Here is an 18,749-nt window from a genome sequence, read left to right as displayed (position 1 = left end):
CTCCATCGGGCACACAAAACTCAAAACGGTCAACCAGTTTACCTATCTCGGCTGCACCATATCATCAGATGCAAGGATCGACAATGAGATAGACAACAGACTCGCCAAGGCAAATAGCGCCTTTGGAAGACTACACAAAAGAGTCTGGAAAAACAACCAACTGAAAAACCTCACAAAGATAAGCGTATACAGAGCCGTTGTCATACCCACACTCCTGTTCGGCTCCGAATCATGGGTCCTCTACCGGCATCACCTACGGCTCCTAGAACGCTTCCACCAGCGTTGTCTCCGCTCCATCCTCAACATCCATTGGAGCGCTTTCATCCCTAACGTCGAAGTACTCGAGATGGCAGAGGTCGACAGCATCGAGTCCACGCTGCTGAAGATCCAGCTGCGCTGGGTGGGTCACGTCTCCAGAATGGAGGACCATCGCCTTCCCAAGATCGTGTTATATGGCGAGCTCTCCACTGGCCACCGTGACAGAGGTGCACCAAAGAAAAGGTACAAGGACTGCCTAAAGAAATCTCTTGGTGCCTGCCACATTGACCACTGCCAGTGGGCTGATATCGCCTCAAACCGTGCATCTTGGCGCCTCACAGTTTGGCGGGCAGCAACCTCCTTTGAAGAAGACCGCAGAGCCCACCTCACTGACAAAAGGCAAAGGAGGAAAAACCCAACACCCAACCCCAACCAACCATTTTTCCCCTGCAGCCGCTGCAACCGTGTCTGCCTGTCCCGCATCGGACTTGCCAGCCACAAACGAGCCTGCAGCTGACGTGGACTTTTACCCCCTCCATAAATCTTCGTCCGCGAAGCCAAGCCAAAGATATACATATAAAGTATAATAAATAAATATTGTTTAATAAGTAGTGGAGTCTCGGAGGGATTGTATGAGCAGGTCATTCAGCAGTCCTGCTGCCTGTGGGAAGAGGTTGTTTCTTAGCCTGGTGGTTTTGGTTCTGATACTCCTGTATCACTTTCCTGACAGGAATAGATAGAACATTACAGCACTGTTCAGGCCCTTCAGCCCTTGATGTTGTGCCTATATTTCTATAAAAATGTATAAACCTTCCCACCTTATAACCCTCTATTTTTCTTTCATCCATGTGCCTGCCTAAGAGGCTCTTAAATGCCCCTAATGTTTCAGCCTCCACCATCACCCCTGGCAAGGCATTCCAGGCAACCACAACCCTCTGTATAAAAAAAACTGATGTGTCCCCTAAATTTTCCCTCCCACCTTCACCTTGTAAAGATGTCCCCTGGTGTTTGCTACTCTGAAGTAGCTGGAAGATGGGGTCCTTTGCACAGTGGACTCTGCTGCTCAGTGCCCTTGTAGTATCGAGAACCTGTTGGTGTACCCTCCGGCAAAGTAGTCGCCGATCAAGTTCACACATAGCCACAAAGATGGTGGGCATCCCAGTCCTATACTCACAACTGTGAACACTCTGCAGCAGAGCTGGCAGGATTGGCAGCCTGGAACAATAATTACGGCTTTCTGATCACCGATCAGCGTCAGATATAGTAACAGCACAAGGACTGAGGAAACAGGAGAAGACAACCATTCAGCTCCCCCTCCGCAACCACCATCCAATTCGATTTCTCGGAGGACCTTTCCTGGACCCACCAATGGCATCGTGAAGAAAGCACATCAGCACCTCTACATCCTCAGGAGTTTGTGGAGGTTTGATATGACATCAGAAACCCTGGCAAATTTCTACAGATGTGTGGTGGAAAGGATGCTGACCAGCTGCATCACGGTCTGGTTGGGGGACACTGATACCCCCAAGCTTAAAGCCCTGCGAAAGGTAGTGGACACAGCCCAGGTCATCACAGGCAAACCCTCCCCACCATCAAGTACATCTATGGAGAATGCTGCCATTGGAGAGCAGCAGCAATCATCAAGGATCCACACCACCCAGCACACATTCTATTCTCGTTACCATCAGGAAAGAGGTATAGGTACCACAAGACTCTCATGACCAGGTTCAGGAACAGCTGCTACCCTCCACCATCAGACTCCTCAACAACAAACTCAATCAGGGACTCATTTAAGGACTCTTACTTTTGCATTTCATTGTATTTTTTTACCTCTGTATTGCACAGTCAGGTTGTTTACATTTCTTTATTTATTTACATGTGGACGTATCTTCTTGAGTACAGTCTTTTGCCCCACCAATAAGTGGTAATCCTGCCTCACCAGCAGGAAAAAGGATCTCGGGTTTGTATGTGATGTTATATTCCCTGACAATAAATCTGAACTTTACAAATAAATCTGTCGACTTTGTTCCTGAACACTTGTAGTACTGAGTCTCCACAGCCCTCTGGGATGGAGAGATCTATATCTCACCTCCCTCTGGGTGAAGGCATCTCTTTTGCTTTCCTTCCATAACTTAAGATCTGGGAAACACAAGGATGCAAGAAAGCAGGAACCTGAGGAGGCCAATCCTGCCTCACCATTCAATATGACCATGGTTGATCTACATTAGCGTGAAGCACAAAAAGTCTGCGGGCATTGTGAATGTCGTAAAAACGCAGTAATGCTGGTGGAACTCAACAGGTCTCATGGCATCTATAGGAGGTAAAGATATACAACTGACATTTTGGGTCTGAGCCCTACGTCAGTTATACATCTTTGCCTTCTATGGGTACTGTGAAACCTGCTGAGTTCCTCCAGCATTTCTCTGTTTGATCAAGTAAGTCTATTATCATCTGATTTCACAAGCACAACCCAACGAAACAGCATTCTCCAGTCTTGGCTGTAAAGCACGCAGCGACCCATCTAGACATAACACCCACAAACACATCCATCCACCCACCCAAACACACATTTACACCCACCCACATACACACAAATAAATAATAAATATTGCTTCATAAATGCAAGGGTCTTGGATGGTTCATATCAGCAGTTCTTTTGGTCATTCAGCATTCTCACTGCCTGTGGGAAGAAGCTGTTCCGCAGCCTGGTGGTGCTGGCTCTGATCCTCCTGTATCCCTTCCCCGACAGAAACAGCTGAAAGATGCTGTTTGCAAAGTAGAAGGAGTCCTTAATGATTTTGCACACCCTCTCCAGACATCACAGGCTATACTGGCCTCAGCTCCTCCTCTATGCCATTGCTCTGTACTCCTCTAATCCTCGAGCTACCAATTATTTATCTGTCTTCACTTTAAATGCTTCTCCTGATCCATCTTCCACCACTTACTGGGCCAGAGAATCCCACAGATTTGCCATCTGAGAATGACCGACTCCTTTTGAAAAACCAACCCAAGGCCTATCCTGTTATGGTCAAGTAAAATTCTGCCCGATTCAATGATATCAGCTCTCATTCTTCTGAATCTCCAGGGAGCTCCAGAGAACCATAGAATACTTTTTTTTAAATTCAAATGACAACAACACAACAGAACAGAAACTGTACACAGAAGTACATCTAAGCACAATTTACATTGTTGGAAACTCATGATAAGTGGTGAATCAATACCACACTCTGTTACATACAATTTTCATTTTCAAATTAAAATCCTGTTGCTACTATCTACAATGCACGGGATCCTCTGGGGACCCACTGCTCCAAACCACAGCACAGAAATAGGCCCTTCAGCCCATCGAGTCCATGCCAAACCATTATTCTGCAGAGTCCCACTGACCTGCACCCAGACCATATCCCTTCATACCCCTCCAGTCCATGTACCTGTCCAAATTTTTCTCAAACGTCGAAATAAAGCCCATGTTCACCACTTAACCTGGCAGCTCGTTCTACACTCCCACCATTCTCTGTGTGAAAAAGTTCCCCCTCGTGTTTCCTTTAAACATTTCACCTTTCACAGCCTGTTCTTTTTTTAGATATACAGCATGGTAACAGGCCATTCCAGCCCATGAGCCCGTGCCACCCAAACACACCAATTAACTTATAAACCCCATATGATTTTGGAAGGTGGGAGGAAACTGGAGCACCCGGAGGAAACCTACACAGACTCAGGGAGAATGTACAAACTCCTTACAGATGGCACTGGATTCGAACCCGGGTCACTGGCACTACATTAACAACTGGGTAATATTTCCTCACATGGCAATCACCAAGAATCAATGGCTCCAGCATGGCCAAAGACCCTTTGGACCAAATTGTCCATTCCAAGCAAGGTGCCTGTCTAAGCTAGTCTCATTTTCCTGCCTGTATCCTTCCTAGCCTTTCCTATCAATGTATCACTGTGATCTTCCCATCATAAGTGTATCCTTTCTGAGGTTGGGAGACTGGAGCTTTACACATTATCCTGTGCCCTAGAAATTGGAGCAAGATGTCTCTATTTTTGGTCTCAAATCCTCACAACATTGGTTAAAATTTGTTTACGATCATCCAATTGTACCAGTGCAACCTGACAAAATAACGTTCTCCGGTCCTCGGTGCAAAAACATGCAAACACATATCCCAATATAAGACACATACAGACAAACGATACATATGTAGTACGTATACACATATATAAAAATAAATAAATAGTTGAGTCTCGGATCGTTTGTATGAGTAGTTAATTCAGTTGTTCAGCAGTCTCACTGGGAAGAAGTTGCTTCTCAGTTGGTGGTGTTGGCTCTGATCCTCCTGTATCTCTTCCCTGGCGGGAGCAGCTGAAAGATACTGTGTGTGGAGTGGAAGGGGTCCTCAATGATTTTGCACACCCTCTTCAGACAAAGATCCTGGGAGATTGCATCAATGGTGTGAAGTGAGCCTCCACTAATCCTCTCTGCTGCTCTTATGGTCCTGTGGACTGACCAACAATCCACTTCTCTGCAGTAACCGTACCACACTGTGATGCAGCCGGCCAGGATCCTCCTGATGGAGCTCCTGTAGAAGGTTGACATAATGATGATGATGAATTGTTGATTCACGAACAAGGGTACCAATGTCAAGCTTTGTGAGAGATATTTTCCTCCAGTCTCTGCCCATAACCGGGGACAGGTGAAGAAAGAGGAGATGGAGGGTGATGAGAGAAGTGAAGGGGCTTCGACCAGGGTAGACAATTCTCAGACGAAGAGGGCTTAGGTTCAAGGTGAAAGTGGAGAGATTTAAGAAGGACCTGAGGGGCAATCACAAAGAAGGCTCGCCACCAGCTAAACTTTGTGAGGTGTTTGAGGAGATTTGGTATGTCACCGAAGACTCTCGTAACCATCTACAGGTATTCCGTGGAGCATTCTGGCTAGTTGCATCACTGCCTGGTATGGAGGCAAAAACTCTCAGGACAAGAATAAACTCCAGAAGGTTGTTAACCGGCCTGGAACATCACAGGCACCAAACTTCATTCCATCGAGGACATCTACATGAGGTGGTGTCTTAAAAAAGCAGCCTCTATCCTCAAGCACCCCCACACCCCAGACCATGCCTTCTTCACTCTGCTTCTATTGGGGAAAAGGTACAGGAGCCTAAAGACGAGCACAAGGACAGCTTCTTCCCCACTGCCATCAGATTCCTGAATAATCAATGAACCAAAGACATTGCCTTACTTTTTGTGGATCATTATTGTAATTATTATTTTATTTTATATAGTGATGTTGTAAGATGAATTGTTGCTGCAAATTTCATGATAATAAATTCTGAACATTTTCACTCAGTGGGTCACCTGTATCAGGAACAAGTTTCCAGAGGAAGCTGTAGACGAGGGTGCACTTTCATTGTTCAAAAGGCACATAGGCAGAAGGATATGGACCAAATGCAGGCAAATGGGATAAGCCCAAAATGCCAACTTGGATGGCATGAACCAATTGGGTTGAAGGGCCTTTTCTGTGCTGTCGGGATACATGACTCAGTGTAAAGTGGTTCACTTTCATGCAAATAGTGAATGTCATTTTCCACAATTAATCCCAGAAATCCATGCTGTCATGTTAAAAAACAATGTATGGAGAAAGAATAAACTTTGCACTTACAATCTTTCCAACTCCTTCATGTCTTCAAATGCGCCACGCTCGATGGAACTGATGTGATTTCCCATAAGCTGGCTACAAGGAGCAAAAAAAGGAATGTATGAACATCAGGAATGAAACACGAAAGTCAGCAGACGCTGTGATTGTAGTTAAAACACAGAAATGCTAGAGAAACTCAACTGGTCTTGCAGCATCCACAGGAGGTAAAGATATATTACTGATGTTTTGGGAGTGAGCTCTTCTTCAAGGTATGAGCAAAGAGCAGGCAAGCACAAATGAATATCTGATTGATGATATTGGTTAGAGGATCTGTTTCTATGCTTCATCTTCACGTGACTCTATGATTCTGGCAGTGTCACCCTGTGTCTGCTACCCTTGACCTTGAAAAAGGGCTCAAGCCCGAAACGGTTATATATATTCACCCCCTTGGCCGCTAAGAGACCTGCTGAGTTCCTCCAGCATCTCTGTGCTTTTACTGTATGAGTGACAGGGTCAATGTGTTCTGATCACTGACCGCTGGTGATGGAATACACAAAGTGAGCAGGTATTAGACAAAGGAAACAATTCCACATTTGATGCACATAATTGCCTGTAGATCAGTGAGAGTGATTGATATACACCGCCCTAATTATCAATTCACTTGCTCTCTTCTGAAATTTGGACTAAGCTATTTTACAAACACACATTCTAAATTTCTCATGGGTTGGATACAAAGAAACCTCCCAATAAAGCAAGTCATCACACATTCCCAGGGCAGGGACAGCATGGGTTAGATACAGAGTGAAGTTACCTCCACACTGTCCCATCACACATTCCCAGGGCAGGGATAACACAGGTTAGATACAGAGTGAAGCTCCCTCTACACTGTCCTATCACACACTCCCAGGGTAGGGACAGTACGGGTTAGATACAGAGTGAAGCTCCCTCTACACTGTCCCATCACATGCTGTGTAAAAATGCAACTTTCTTTGCCATTGTACACTCCCGACACCAATATTAGCATGACCATCTATCAACGGCAGACAAGACAGGACAGTCACTTGCTGCCTTGCCAACCTAGGTGCCCATGCAATCTGAACTATAACTGTTCCACCTGATGAGTCAGAAAGTACAATTAAGGGTTTTAATGTCAGTAAAAATGTAGAGAACACAGCCCCTCCCCACCACACCCCGGGGCATTTATAGTTATTCTGCTCAGTTAACCGCTCCACCTAAGCCTTTAATTATGTGTGTGATTCAGGCAGAATTTGTGCTCTTCCACCTTCACTCGATACTCTCGCCAGTGATACTCACAGAACCCTGACGTGCCTGAGCCCCACCAAGTCGCTTTTGCCGATCCTTGAGATGTTATTCCCATTCAGCTCCCTGCGAAGGGAAACAGGTGAAGCAACATTAATAGACCGCTCACCTCTCGCAATCCATTACTAGATTCCTTTATTGTAATATTACATAAAATTCCCTTCTGCCTGCCATAAGGCAGACAAAGTGTCTCCATTCATGTCACCCAGCATCCCTTATAGTACAAGAGAAGCAAAAGAGAGTCCCCCAGAATTAGAGTATCTGTAAATTCGCCTCCAGAGCTCACACAGCCTCTGCAGCCACACAGAGTTCTATTTGAGTCATTGAGAGGAACAGCACAGAAACAGGCCATTTGCACTGATCCCATGCTTGTGTTTTTGCTGCATTCCCATTGACTCTACCTCTCCCCCAGATCCTTCCTCTGGCTGACATGCTGGGAGCAATCTACAGCAACCACCACCCACCCCCCCCCCACCCCCACCAAGCCTTTGGGACGTGGGAAGAAACCAGAGTACCCGGGGAAAACCCAAATGCAGGAACAGGGATGTGTGCAAACACCACCCAGAGAGTGGCTGAGGTCAGGATCGAACCCGGACCTCTGGCATTGGGAGGCAGCAGTTCGATGATCTGTGCCACTTCCCCCATTTACTTCCACTTGGGAGACCACCTTAAGCTGCTGACACGCTGCAGAACCTGCACGTTGCCACTTTGACCCAGTTTCAGTTCTTCCCGGATCAGCCTGCGGAGCATGTCTAGTCAGACATGGCATCACACCCCATCTCCGATCTCTTATGTTGCTCAGGAGCCCGATTACAGCAGGAAAGAAACTGTCCTTGAATCTGATGGTGTGAAACACAAGAGTCTGAAGACGCTGTGACTGCAGTAAAAACACAAAAATGCTGGAGGATCTCAGCGTCCAGAGGAGGTAAAGATACATAACCGACATTTTGGGTCTGAGCCCTTCTTCACCTCGGAGAGCTCAGGGCTGAAACGTTGGTTATATATCCTTATCTCGTATGAACATTAAGAGACCTCCTTTTCGTGTTTTTACTTGAATCTGGTGGTGGGTGATCTCACACTCGTGAGTCTTCTTCCTGACAGCTGGGGTGGAGCGGGGAGGGGGGACGGTGGTAAACAGAGCATGGCCAGGGTGGGATGAGTCTTTTAATATGTGGCCTGCTTTTCTGTGGTGGCAGACCCTGGAGTGGACGTGAGGAAGCAAACTCCCTACAGGCAGCACCAGAGTTCAGGATTGAACGAAGGGGTCTCTGGTGCTTGTGAGAAAGTGGCTCTACCAGCTGCCCCACTGGGAGGTGCTGGGGTGGTGGTGGAGGTCAATAAAATGACAGAACATCGATCAGAACAGCACAAGAACAGGTGCCTTGATGCACAATGTCTGCATCAAAATGATGTCAAACTATGCTCATCCCATCTGCCAGTGGTCTATATTTCACCCACTCCCAATCTCACCCCCACCCCCACATTCTCTGCCTGTTCATATACCTGTCTAAATGCCTCTTAAACACCTCTACCCCCAACAGCCCATTGCAGACACCCACACTCTGTGTAAAAACCAGCTTCATATATTTCCTTTAAACATTCCCCTTCCCACCTTTAAACCTATGCCCTCTAGTTATTGACATTTCCACTGTGGGACAACAGTTTCTATTTATTACCTCCATTATGTTATGTATTTTTATACAGAGAGAAGCCATTTCTTCAGGTGGGAAGAGCTTAGAAAAATGAGGCATGATCTTAAAAGACATAAAAAATTATGAATGGAATGGAATGGATGATAGATGCATGAGGGGTTGTTTCCACTGCCAGGTGAGTCTACAACTCGGAGACATAGCACCAAGCTAAGGAGTTTGTACGTTCTCTCCATGTCTGCGTGGGTTTCCTTCGGGTTCTCCAGTTTCCTCCCACCTTTCAAAACATACAGGGGTTGTAGGTTAATTAGAGTATTTGGGTGGTATAGGCTTTGCACCAGAAGGGCTAGTTACCATGCTGTACTGTATGTCTAAATTTAAAAATGAAAAAAAAAATTGCGATCAGGGGAGTGGATTTAAGACGGAGATGAGGAGGAATTCATTTTTCCAGAGAGTAGTGAATCTGTGGAAATCTCTGCCCAAGGAAGCAGTAGAGGCTGCCTCATTGAATGTATTTAAGGCAGTGATAGATGGATTGTTGAAGGTTGGGGCTATTAAGGGTTCTGAGGAACAGGCGGGTAAGTGGAGCTGAGCCCACAGCTCCACTGATTGAATAGTGGAGTGAGGCTCGACGGGCCAGATGGTCCTGCTCCTGTTTCTCATGTTCTGGAGAATCTGAGGTGCAGGAAGGGAAATATGGCTGTAGAGATTAAACCCCCATTCTTCAGTCTGTGTGACAGACCCTGCAGACATATGTGCAGACACATTCGGAAGGACTAGGCCAGCTTTGGGTTTGCTGTTCCCCCACTTGTTGAGGTCCTCAACACTTGCCAGGGCTTACAACTGAGGAGGGTGGTGAGATGCCTCATCACCAGAAATATGGATCAAAAACTAAAGACCCAGTGAACTCTTCAAATAAAACTGTACACTATGCCTTTGAAATTCCCTGTATTAACGTCCACCATGCTGAAGTAAAAGGGACTAGATATATCAGTCTTTGCCCTGTTGCCTTTGTTGGAACTCCTCCCCCTGCCTTGGAAAAGTAGCTAACACTTTCAATCACTCATCCCACATGGGCCACCCACTCTTCACCTTCCTCCTGTCAGGAACAAGATTCACAAGTGCAAAATCACACACCACCAGATTCAAGGATAGTTTCCTTCCAGCTGTTATCAGACTCCCGAATGAAATGGTAAAATAATTTTGTTTTTGCTCTGTTCTCACGGACCTCACTCTGTAACTCTGCACTTTTGTACTGTATCTCACGAGTTGCACTACAAGTGAGACGCCTGACAGGTCTGCTCACAAAACAACCTCTGTCACTGCATTTTCAATACACATAAAAATAAACTTGAACCATTACTTCACTGAATTATCACTAATTATCTTGCTTGATTCTCTTTTGAATATTTTAAAACTCCATTTAGCTACTCTCTCATTGTCTCGGAGGGACAAACTCCTTCACCATTTCTCCCCATCAACACAAAATTATACAGCACTCCTTAAAAAATATCAGGCTGGGGCCTTTGAAGAGATTCTACAGAGGGTGGGGGCAAGTTTTTACATAGAATAACATATCTGGGATTAAGTTATAGACTGGAATCTAATTTGTGGGTTTTTATATATAGATACTATACACACAGTGTGTGTGTGTGTGTGTGTGTGTGTGTGTGTGTGTGTTTAAATGTATAGGCAGTCAGAGTGAGTGACAGACTGGAACCAATTGGAAAGGTTCAGAGAAGGCTTATGTATTGAGTCATAAATGAACAAGGGTACAATATAGATTGGATTCCAATTGAAGGGTTTGAGAGGGTTTATATCTAGAATAATAGACCCTGGGAGTGAGTTACAGGCTGGGATCTAATCCAGGGGTTCACAAACTGGGAGGGAATGGAGGTGGGGGTTGAAGCGTTATTTGGAATAAGCAAACAAAGCAGCAATCGTGGATATTGTGACAGATTCTACAGTTTCCCAAGTTCAGGGAGTTGCTGGTTGTGTATCCCGGGTATTCACTCACACCATTGTGTGCCCAAAAGAAAGACAGGAGTTCCACTGGAACCTGGGATTAGCGCGTTACGCATCGTGACTTCTCAGTAAATCCACCAGGCTCAGCCTCTGCCCGGAGCACTGTAACCACACGGCACGATTTGCGGGAGACACGCGTGTCGTTGCAGGAAATGCACTGGGCTGTAGGGTTCGATGCGGTAGCGGGAGATGCACTCCGCTCCTAGCGGTTGCAGCGCACCTGTGAATGGGAGGGGCCAGCTGCTCTCTGCACTGCAGTCAAGGTCTTCTCGTCTCTCAGGGGGGAGAGCGAGAGAAAGAGAGAGAACGCGAGAGAGTGTGTGAATGAGTGATCATTTCAATGTGCAAGAGTGAGTGCGCGTCAAAGTGTGAATATGTGAGGAGGGCTGATATCGTGAGTCTGACTGTGTGAGTTTAAAAGAGAGCATGGGATGAGAATATGTATGTGTGTGTGTGTGTGAGTCAGTGTGTGTGGGGGAGGTGAGAGAGAGAAAAAGAGATGGATGGAGTGGGTGAGACAGATTGAATGTGTGTGTGTGAGAGAGACGGATGGAGTGTGTGTATGGTGTGTGTGTGAGAGAGACGGATGGAATGTGTGTGTGTGAGAGAGAGAGATACAGATAGAATGTGTGTGTGGTGTGTGTGTGAGAGAGAGAGAGAGACAGATGGAGTGTGTGTGTGAGAGAGAGACGGATGGAGTGTGTGTGAGAGAGAGACGAATGGGGTGTGTGAGAGAGAGACGGATGGAGTGTGTGTGAGAGAGAGACGAATGGGGTGTATGAGAGAGAGAGATTGAATGTGTGCCTGTGTGAGAGAGAGAGAGGCGAATAGGATGTGTGTGTGTGTGAGAGAGAGACAGATGGAGTGTATGTGTGTGAGAGAGAGAATGCGTGTACGAGAGGGAGAGAATGCATGAGAGAGAGAGAGCGACAGAAATGTGTAAGAGAGAATGTGTGTATGCATATGTCACCATGTGTGTGTGTGTGTGTGTGTGTGTGTGTGTGTGTGTGTGTGGAGAGAGATCGAGAGTGAGAGAGATGGATAATGTCTGTGTTTGTGCACGTGTGGGAGAGAATCGGAGAGGATATGTTTGTGAAAGATGAATAGCATGTCTGTCTTTGTGTGTGAGAAAATATGTATAAGAGAAATAGGGTGTGTATGTGTACGTGTCTGTGAGTGTGTGTGAGAGAGACAGAGAAAATGTGTAAGAGAGAGAACATGTGTATATATACTGTCAGCGTCTGTGTATATGAGAAGTTGGGTAGAGAGAGAGAAAGTATCTCCTAATAATTTAATCCCGGTACCATCCTTGTGAATCTTTCTGCACCCTTTCCTACATCCTTCCTCCTGCTGGGTGACCGGAACAGCGCACAGAGCTCCAAGCTGGAGGGCTTGTGACAGGGAGAAAGGAAAAGGATATCCCAAAGTATCATAAATAAATGAAGATGGGGTCAGAGGGAAAGGGGCTGGGAAACTTTTTCAAAACCCTGGAGGAGGCACAACACATCCGATGACCTTCCCCGCACCAAGCAGGGACAATTCCATTCCCACACAGGAACTCACCGTGTGCACCTCAATCCCTCCACCTCCCTCCTATCCTGTTCCTCTACCTCCCCCCATTAATCCATCCACCTCCCAAGTATCTCCCTTTTCCCCTCAATTCACATGCCCTCTCCTCCTTTCCTATCCCTCCACCTTCTCTCTGTCCTCTATTTCTCTCTCTCCTCTCCCCAATCCCTCCCTCCTCCTGTTCCTATCTCCCTTTCCCTCCCTCCACTTCCCTCCTCAAATCCTCCATCTCCTCCTCCCTCAACTCCTCCATCGCTCTCCCCTCAATTCTTCCATCTCCTCTCCCCTCTGCCAATTCATCTCCCTCCTTCCCTCAGCCTCAGGGACTATTTCCCTCAAGGAATACCCAGTGGGTCTGAGGTTTGGGAGCACTGGGATCTGAGCCTGAATCTACCAGTTCAATTTAGAACTGAGAGAAATTTTCCCCCTCAATCACCCTGATGGATGGATTAATCTCTGGAAGAGAGAAATCCTGTAGGATTTACCCTATGACTAACCTTGGGAAGTAAAGGCAAGCAGTGACATTGCAATGACAGAACCCCTGCACTCACTCTCCCACTCAACCTTGTTACAACAGGGTGCTAGGTCTGACGATTTGGGACTGGCTTGGAAATCCTAACCCATTTTCTTCTTTGAATATCCTGCAAACATTAATCCTACTAGGAAATGCATCTTTAAAACAATAGAATCATAGAGTCATACAATAGGACCCTTGGCCCAATTAGTCCATGTTGATCAATTGTCATTCTGGGCTTGTTGCATTTGCCTGCATTTGTCCACATCCTCCTAACCCTTCCTGACCATAAATCTGTCCAAATGTCTTTGGAATGTTGTAATTGTCCCCACTTCTCCAGGTTCTCTGGCAGCTCATTCTAGACACTGACTACCCTTGAGTGAAAAAGTTGCCCCTCAGATCTATCTTATCTTTCCCCTCAATTCAAATTTTCAAACACTGTGGGGACCCTTTTTTAGTTACTTTTATAATCTTTGATTTGTAGAACTGTTGATTAATGATGTAATTTATCACTCTGCTAAGAATTCTGTCTTTTTTTTTGGCCAAACAGCTTCTTTCTTGGTAATGGGGTTAGATTTCTCATTTTTTAAATAAAAATAAAATAAAATATCAATACAATACAGTCTGTTTGATTAAAATGTGGAGTACCTTGGATGAAATATGATTTAAGTGAAATGTATCTTTTTGACTTTTAACATGTATCCGTATGTATCTGTATTTTTGGATGTGAAATTTCAATGTTAATAAAAATATTGAAGAAGTAAGAAATCTCTTCCCTCTCACTGTAAACCTACACCCTCTCATTCTTGAATCGGCTATCCCAGGGGAAAAGACTAAGCATCCACTTTATCCATGATTCCACATTCTCTCCTCCTCTCACCTTAATCTCTCCCCTTGCACAAATGTTCTTTTTTTTTTGCATGCACGCTCTCTCTTTCTCTCCCCTCTCTTTCCCCTCCCCTCTTTTTCTGTCTCTCTCTCCCTCTCTCCTTCTCTCTTTTTTCTCTCTCCTATCTCCCTCCCTCTATCTCCTTCCCCCTTTTTTCTCTCTCCCCTCCCTCTATCTCCCTCCCCTCTTTCTGTCTCTCTCCCTATCCCCCCTCTATCTCCTTCCCCTTTTTTCTCTCTCCCCTCCCCCTATCTCCCTCCCCTCTCTGTCTCTCTCCCTATCCCCCTCCCCTCTTTCTCTCTCTACCTCCCTCTCTCCCTATTTCCCTCGCTCTCCCTCTCTCTGGATTAAAGCATCCCCAACCGACGCGTTGAGGGGCTAATGAAATCTCTCTCGAAGAGCATTCATATAGCAAGATCCCACGTGCGGCCTCGAGATAGTAATCCCATCTGCTATGATGGTTGTCTCGGGGTTCTACTGATGGAAGAAGGGTGGCGGAATCTTGTATCTCAGACTCAGAACCATGCTGTGTCCAGCAGGACTTGGGACAGTGGTGCGCTCCCTCTGCCCAGCCGTTGGGTTGGCTTTACGCGGCTCATAGAATGGTGACAAGAGAATGGGAGAGCGGGGTCTCACGAATAACCTTTCTTTTCCCTTCCCTTCCACCAGCCCTGCTGCCACCAGATAGAAACACACGAGCCAGAGAAGGCTATTCAAGTCCGTGAAGCCTGTTCCATCCGCCGTGACAGATCATGCGACCTCCAAACCCTTGGGCCATGAAAGCAAAGGCATCGACCGAACATCCGACAGGCACCCCCAGCCATCGCCGCCGCATCCTTGCACGGGAGGTTTAGAACTTTAGGATGCTCCATCGCTCGGACATCCAGTGACAAAAGCCGCACCACACCCTAACCCCTCTCCCACCTTTCCTCACTTTGAAGCCCGGGTTGCAGAGATAAAGACGGGTTCATACTCACAGTCTCTCTGCATTCCTAGGGATATTCTTGGGAATGGTTCTCAGTCCCAGCCCGTGGCAGTCTACACTGGTCCCCACACAGGTACAGGGAGCCGGGCAGGCACTTGCACCCAGCCCACAGACAGCTAGCAGGAGAATTCCAGTCCTGATCATCTTGAGCAACTCCGGTCTTCTGTCCATGATGTCTGTGAGGAGCGGGCGATGGGACGACAGAGAGTGAGAAGGGGGAGGAGGGAGGGAGGGAGAGAGAGAGAGAGAGAGAGGAGGAGAGGAAGTCCTTCAAATCATGGTCAAATGGCGCAAGCTCTCCGAAATCCAGTCCTTGAATCTTGCACACCCACTCGCACCCACCCAAGAGGTATCACACCCTCGGTAACACAATAGAAAGGGGAGGCTTTCTCAGTGCGGCTCCAGGACCCTGTAATCTCCGCGCCTGCGATCAGCCTCACTCTCTGTTGCAGAACATGCATATACACAAACTCACACATACACACACACACTCGGTTACAAGCTGCATCTGACGGCCTGTACAATAAGAGCGTCACACACATCCATCAATGTGACCACAAATAGCAGAGGCGCCCGCCCACCGAACACACAACCCAGCTCATCAAGCGCAGACCAGCGACTGCCAATCACACCCCTCCCTCCAACAGAGTGTGACAGTGAGGAAGGGCAGACAGAGATAACATCCTCTGTGTGTGCGAGTGAGTGAGGGATGGAGAGACATACGCAGTGTAGGTGTGTGTGCGTGTGAAAGAGATGAGCGAGTGAGACAGGGAAATCTGTCAGACACAGAGTGAGTGTGTGTGTGTGTGAGAGAGGGGGGATAGAGAGAATGTGTCTGTGTGTGAGAGGGGAGAGTGTGTGAATATGTTGGTGTGTGAGAGGGAGAAGGAATGTGTATGTGTGCGTGAGATGGAGAGAGAGCTGTGCGAGAGATTGAGTGTGTCTGGGAGAGAGAGGGGACAGAGAGAATGTGTCGGAGTTGGAGAGAGATCGTGTATGTGTGTCTTGGAGTGTGTGCGCATGTGGGGGGGGGGGGAAAGAAGAGAAGGTGTATGTGTGAGAGAAGGGGAAGGGGGGGGGGAGAGTGCGATTTTACCTGAGTCCAAACTGCGTGTACATGCGTGAAGGAGAATCTCAGGGTTTTTTTTTAACCTCTTGTTCCTTATCTGTTGTGCGGCCGGGAGGAATAAAAACAGAAGAGCCACTCTTCGCAGAGTCTGGCAGACGGCCTTCCCGATCTGGAATCATAACTCCCGGCGTTGCTGCGCGGCTAATTGCTATCTACGTTTCCTTGATGCTGGCAGAGGGGGAGAGGGTCCCTTGGGAAAGCACTGGCCCGGGTCAGTGTTACAGTAGCCACAGGAGAGGAAGCTGGGGAGAAGTTAGCCGTGGGGTTCTGTCCCTGTCTACAGACACCCGGGAAGCTGTGCGTGTGTGGGGAAGAGTAATGGGGGAAAAAGACTTGCTTTTTCCCCTCCAGTGCAGCAAATTGCAACCATTTCACTTTCTCGTGTTTCGAACTAGAACACCACAGCACTGGCTCCGGCCCACTCTATATATTCCTATCAAAAAAAACCTAAACCCTCTATTTCTCTTCCATTCATGTGTCTGAGTCTCTTAAATGCCCCCAATGTTTCAGCCTCCACCACCACCCCTGGCAAGGCATTCTAGACACCCACAGCTCTCTGTGTAAAAATACTTTCCCCTGATGACTCCCCTAAACTTTCCTCCCTTCACCTTGCACAGATATCCTCCGTGTTTGCTACTCCAGCACTGGGAAAAAGGCGCTCATAATCTTGTAGATCTCTATTAAGTTACCATTCATTTTTCTGGGCTCTAAAAAGTCCCAGCTCTGCTAAACTTCCCTCAAAAGGTTTATTTTCTAATCCAAGCAACATCCTGGTAAATTTCCTCTGCACCCTCTCCATAGCTTCCACATCCTTCCTTTAATGAGGTGACCAGAACTAAACACAATATCTAATAGCCTGAATATGCCTGGGGTTATCTGATCTTGGAAGCTAAGCAGGTAAGTACAGGACTAGTCAGTACTTGGAGGGGAAACTGCCTAGGAACATCAGGTTTCTGTGAGGGGGCTGGACAAAGTGGCGGCTCTCTCTCTACCTTATTGTAGACAAAAGATTTTTTTTAAATCATGTTTGTTACATTCTAAAAATAGTATTGGATGGCAATAATGGATTCCTTACCTTTAAGTATTGTCTCACCAGAGAAATGTAGAGTTGCAACATGACCTCTCAACTTAATCCACCTAATGAAGCCCAGCATCCTTTGGCCTTCTTAGCTACCCTATCAACCTGCCTGGCAACTTGAGAGATGTATGGATTTGGACCCCAATTTCTGGTTTGACATTAACACTGTTTCGCTCTCCATAGATGCTGCCCTGCCCTGATGAGTGTTTCCAGCACATTGTGTTTTCTTTTGATTTTCAATTGCAATCATTGCTGTAAAATAGCAGCCAGATTTTGCACGTCAGGATTCCAGGGATAAGCAGCAGAGGAAGGGCACTTGTTGATGGATGAAAATTGATCAGGCGGCATGGAAACAGCCAGTTCTGGGAAACAGGTTAAATTTAGACATACAGCATGGTAACAGGCTCTTTCGGCCCAAGAGCCCATGCTGCCCAATTACACCCAATTGACCCACAATCCCCAGTACATTTTTGGAAGATGGTACGAAACCAGAGCCTGCGGGGAAAACCCATGCAGACACATGGAGAATGTACAAACTCCTTACAGACAGCACAGGATACGATTCCTGGTCCTGATTGCTGGAGCTATAACAACTTGGCACTAACTGCTATGTTAAGCACATCGCTAACCTTTCTGGTTATGTTGGGATAGAATAAAGAACAGCACACAGAAGGCCCTTCATCCCACATGTCTGCATGGAACATAATGCCTTAAGTAAACCTCTGCTGCCTGCACATGCTCCAAATCTCTCCTTCCCCTGCATATCCCTGTGTCTGTCTAGGAACCACTTAAAAACTACTATTGCATAAGCATCCTCCAGTATTCCTGCCAGCCTGGTCCAGGCACCCACCACTCTCTGTGTAAACACCTCTCCCCCACCCACCATCTAAATGCATCCTCGACAATGTGTCATTTTTACCCTTGGGAAAATATTCTGGCGTTCTATCCTATTAATACTTCCCATCATTTAGATTTTAAAAAATAGACATACTGCGTGGTAACAGATGATTTCGGCCCATGAGCCCACAAGCCCATGTTGCCCAAATACACCCAATTAACCAGTTCTGATCGCTGGCCTGTAAAAGCATTGTCCTTGGAAGTCACTATCTCGAAGATCTTTGATGGATGGAACATACCAATGGCATTGTGAAGAAAGCACGTCAGCGCCTCTTCTTCCTCAGAATTTTGCGGAGGTTTGGTATTACACCAGAAACCCTGGCAAATTTCTACAGAGGTGTGGTGAAAAGTATGCTGACCAGCTGCATCATGGTCTGGAATGGGGACACCAATATCGCTGAGCATAAAACCCCTCCAAAAGGTAGTGGTCACAGCCCAGGACATCACAGGCAAATCTCTTTCCACTGTTGAGAACATTTACAGGGAATGCCCTCCCAACAGTTGCCTTCGGGAGGGCAGCAGCAATCATCAAAGACTCACACCACCCAGCACACACTTTGTTCTGACTGCTGCCATCAGGAAAAAGGTATAGGTGCCACAAGACTCACACCAACAGGTTCAGAAACAGCTGCTTCCCTGCCACCATCAGACTCCTCAAGAACAAATCATGAACTCATTCAAGGACTCTTACTTGTGCACTTTATTGATTTTCTTTTATGCTCCCTGCATTGCACAGTAAGTTTGTTTACATTCATTATCTGTTTATAGCTCTTATTTATTTACATGTTTACGCTGTGTACAGTT

At 46.6% G+C, this 18,749-nt stretch overlaps 1 protein-coding gene across 14 annotated transcripts in view; it reads right to left on the bottom strand.

Annotated features, from left to right (window-relative positions):
- LOC138744328 (slit homolog 1 protein-like) overlaps positions 1 to 18,749 on the bottom strand; it is a 245,922-nt gene that overhangs the window by 226,738 nt on the left and 435 nt on the right. For 13 of the 14 annotated variants that reach the window (XM_069900284.1, XM_069900285.1, XM_069900275.1 and 10 more), the window contains exons 1-3: positions 14,834 to 15,285; positions 7,205 to 7,276; positions 5,915 to 5,986 (exon numbers count right to left, since the gene is read on the bottom strand). In XM_069900284.1, the coding sequence (XP_069756385.1) occupies positions 5,915 to 5,986; positions 7,205 to 7,276; positions 14,834 to 15,012 (323 nt within the window). In that variant the 5' untranslated portion in view covers positions 15,013 to 15,285. Of the gene's footprint in view, positions 1 to 5,914; positions 5,987 to 7,204; positions 7,277 to 14,833; positions 15,286 to 18,749 lie in introns of those variants that run through there. The other variant, XM_069900273.1, reaches the window with a different exon arrangement.

Source organism: Narcine bancroftii, chromosome 10 (genome assembly GCF_036971445.1).
Source record: "Narcine bancroftii isolate sNarBan1 chromosome 10, sNarBan1.hap1, whole genome shotgun sequence".
NCBI lineage: Eukaryota > Metazoa > Chordata > Chondrichthyes > Torpediniformes > Narcinidae > Narcine > Narcine bancroftii.
Note: the sequence above shows the minus strand (reverse complement) of the source record. Positions and strands in the feature narration are given on the sequence as shown.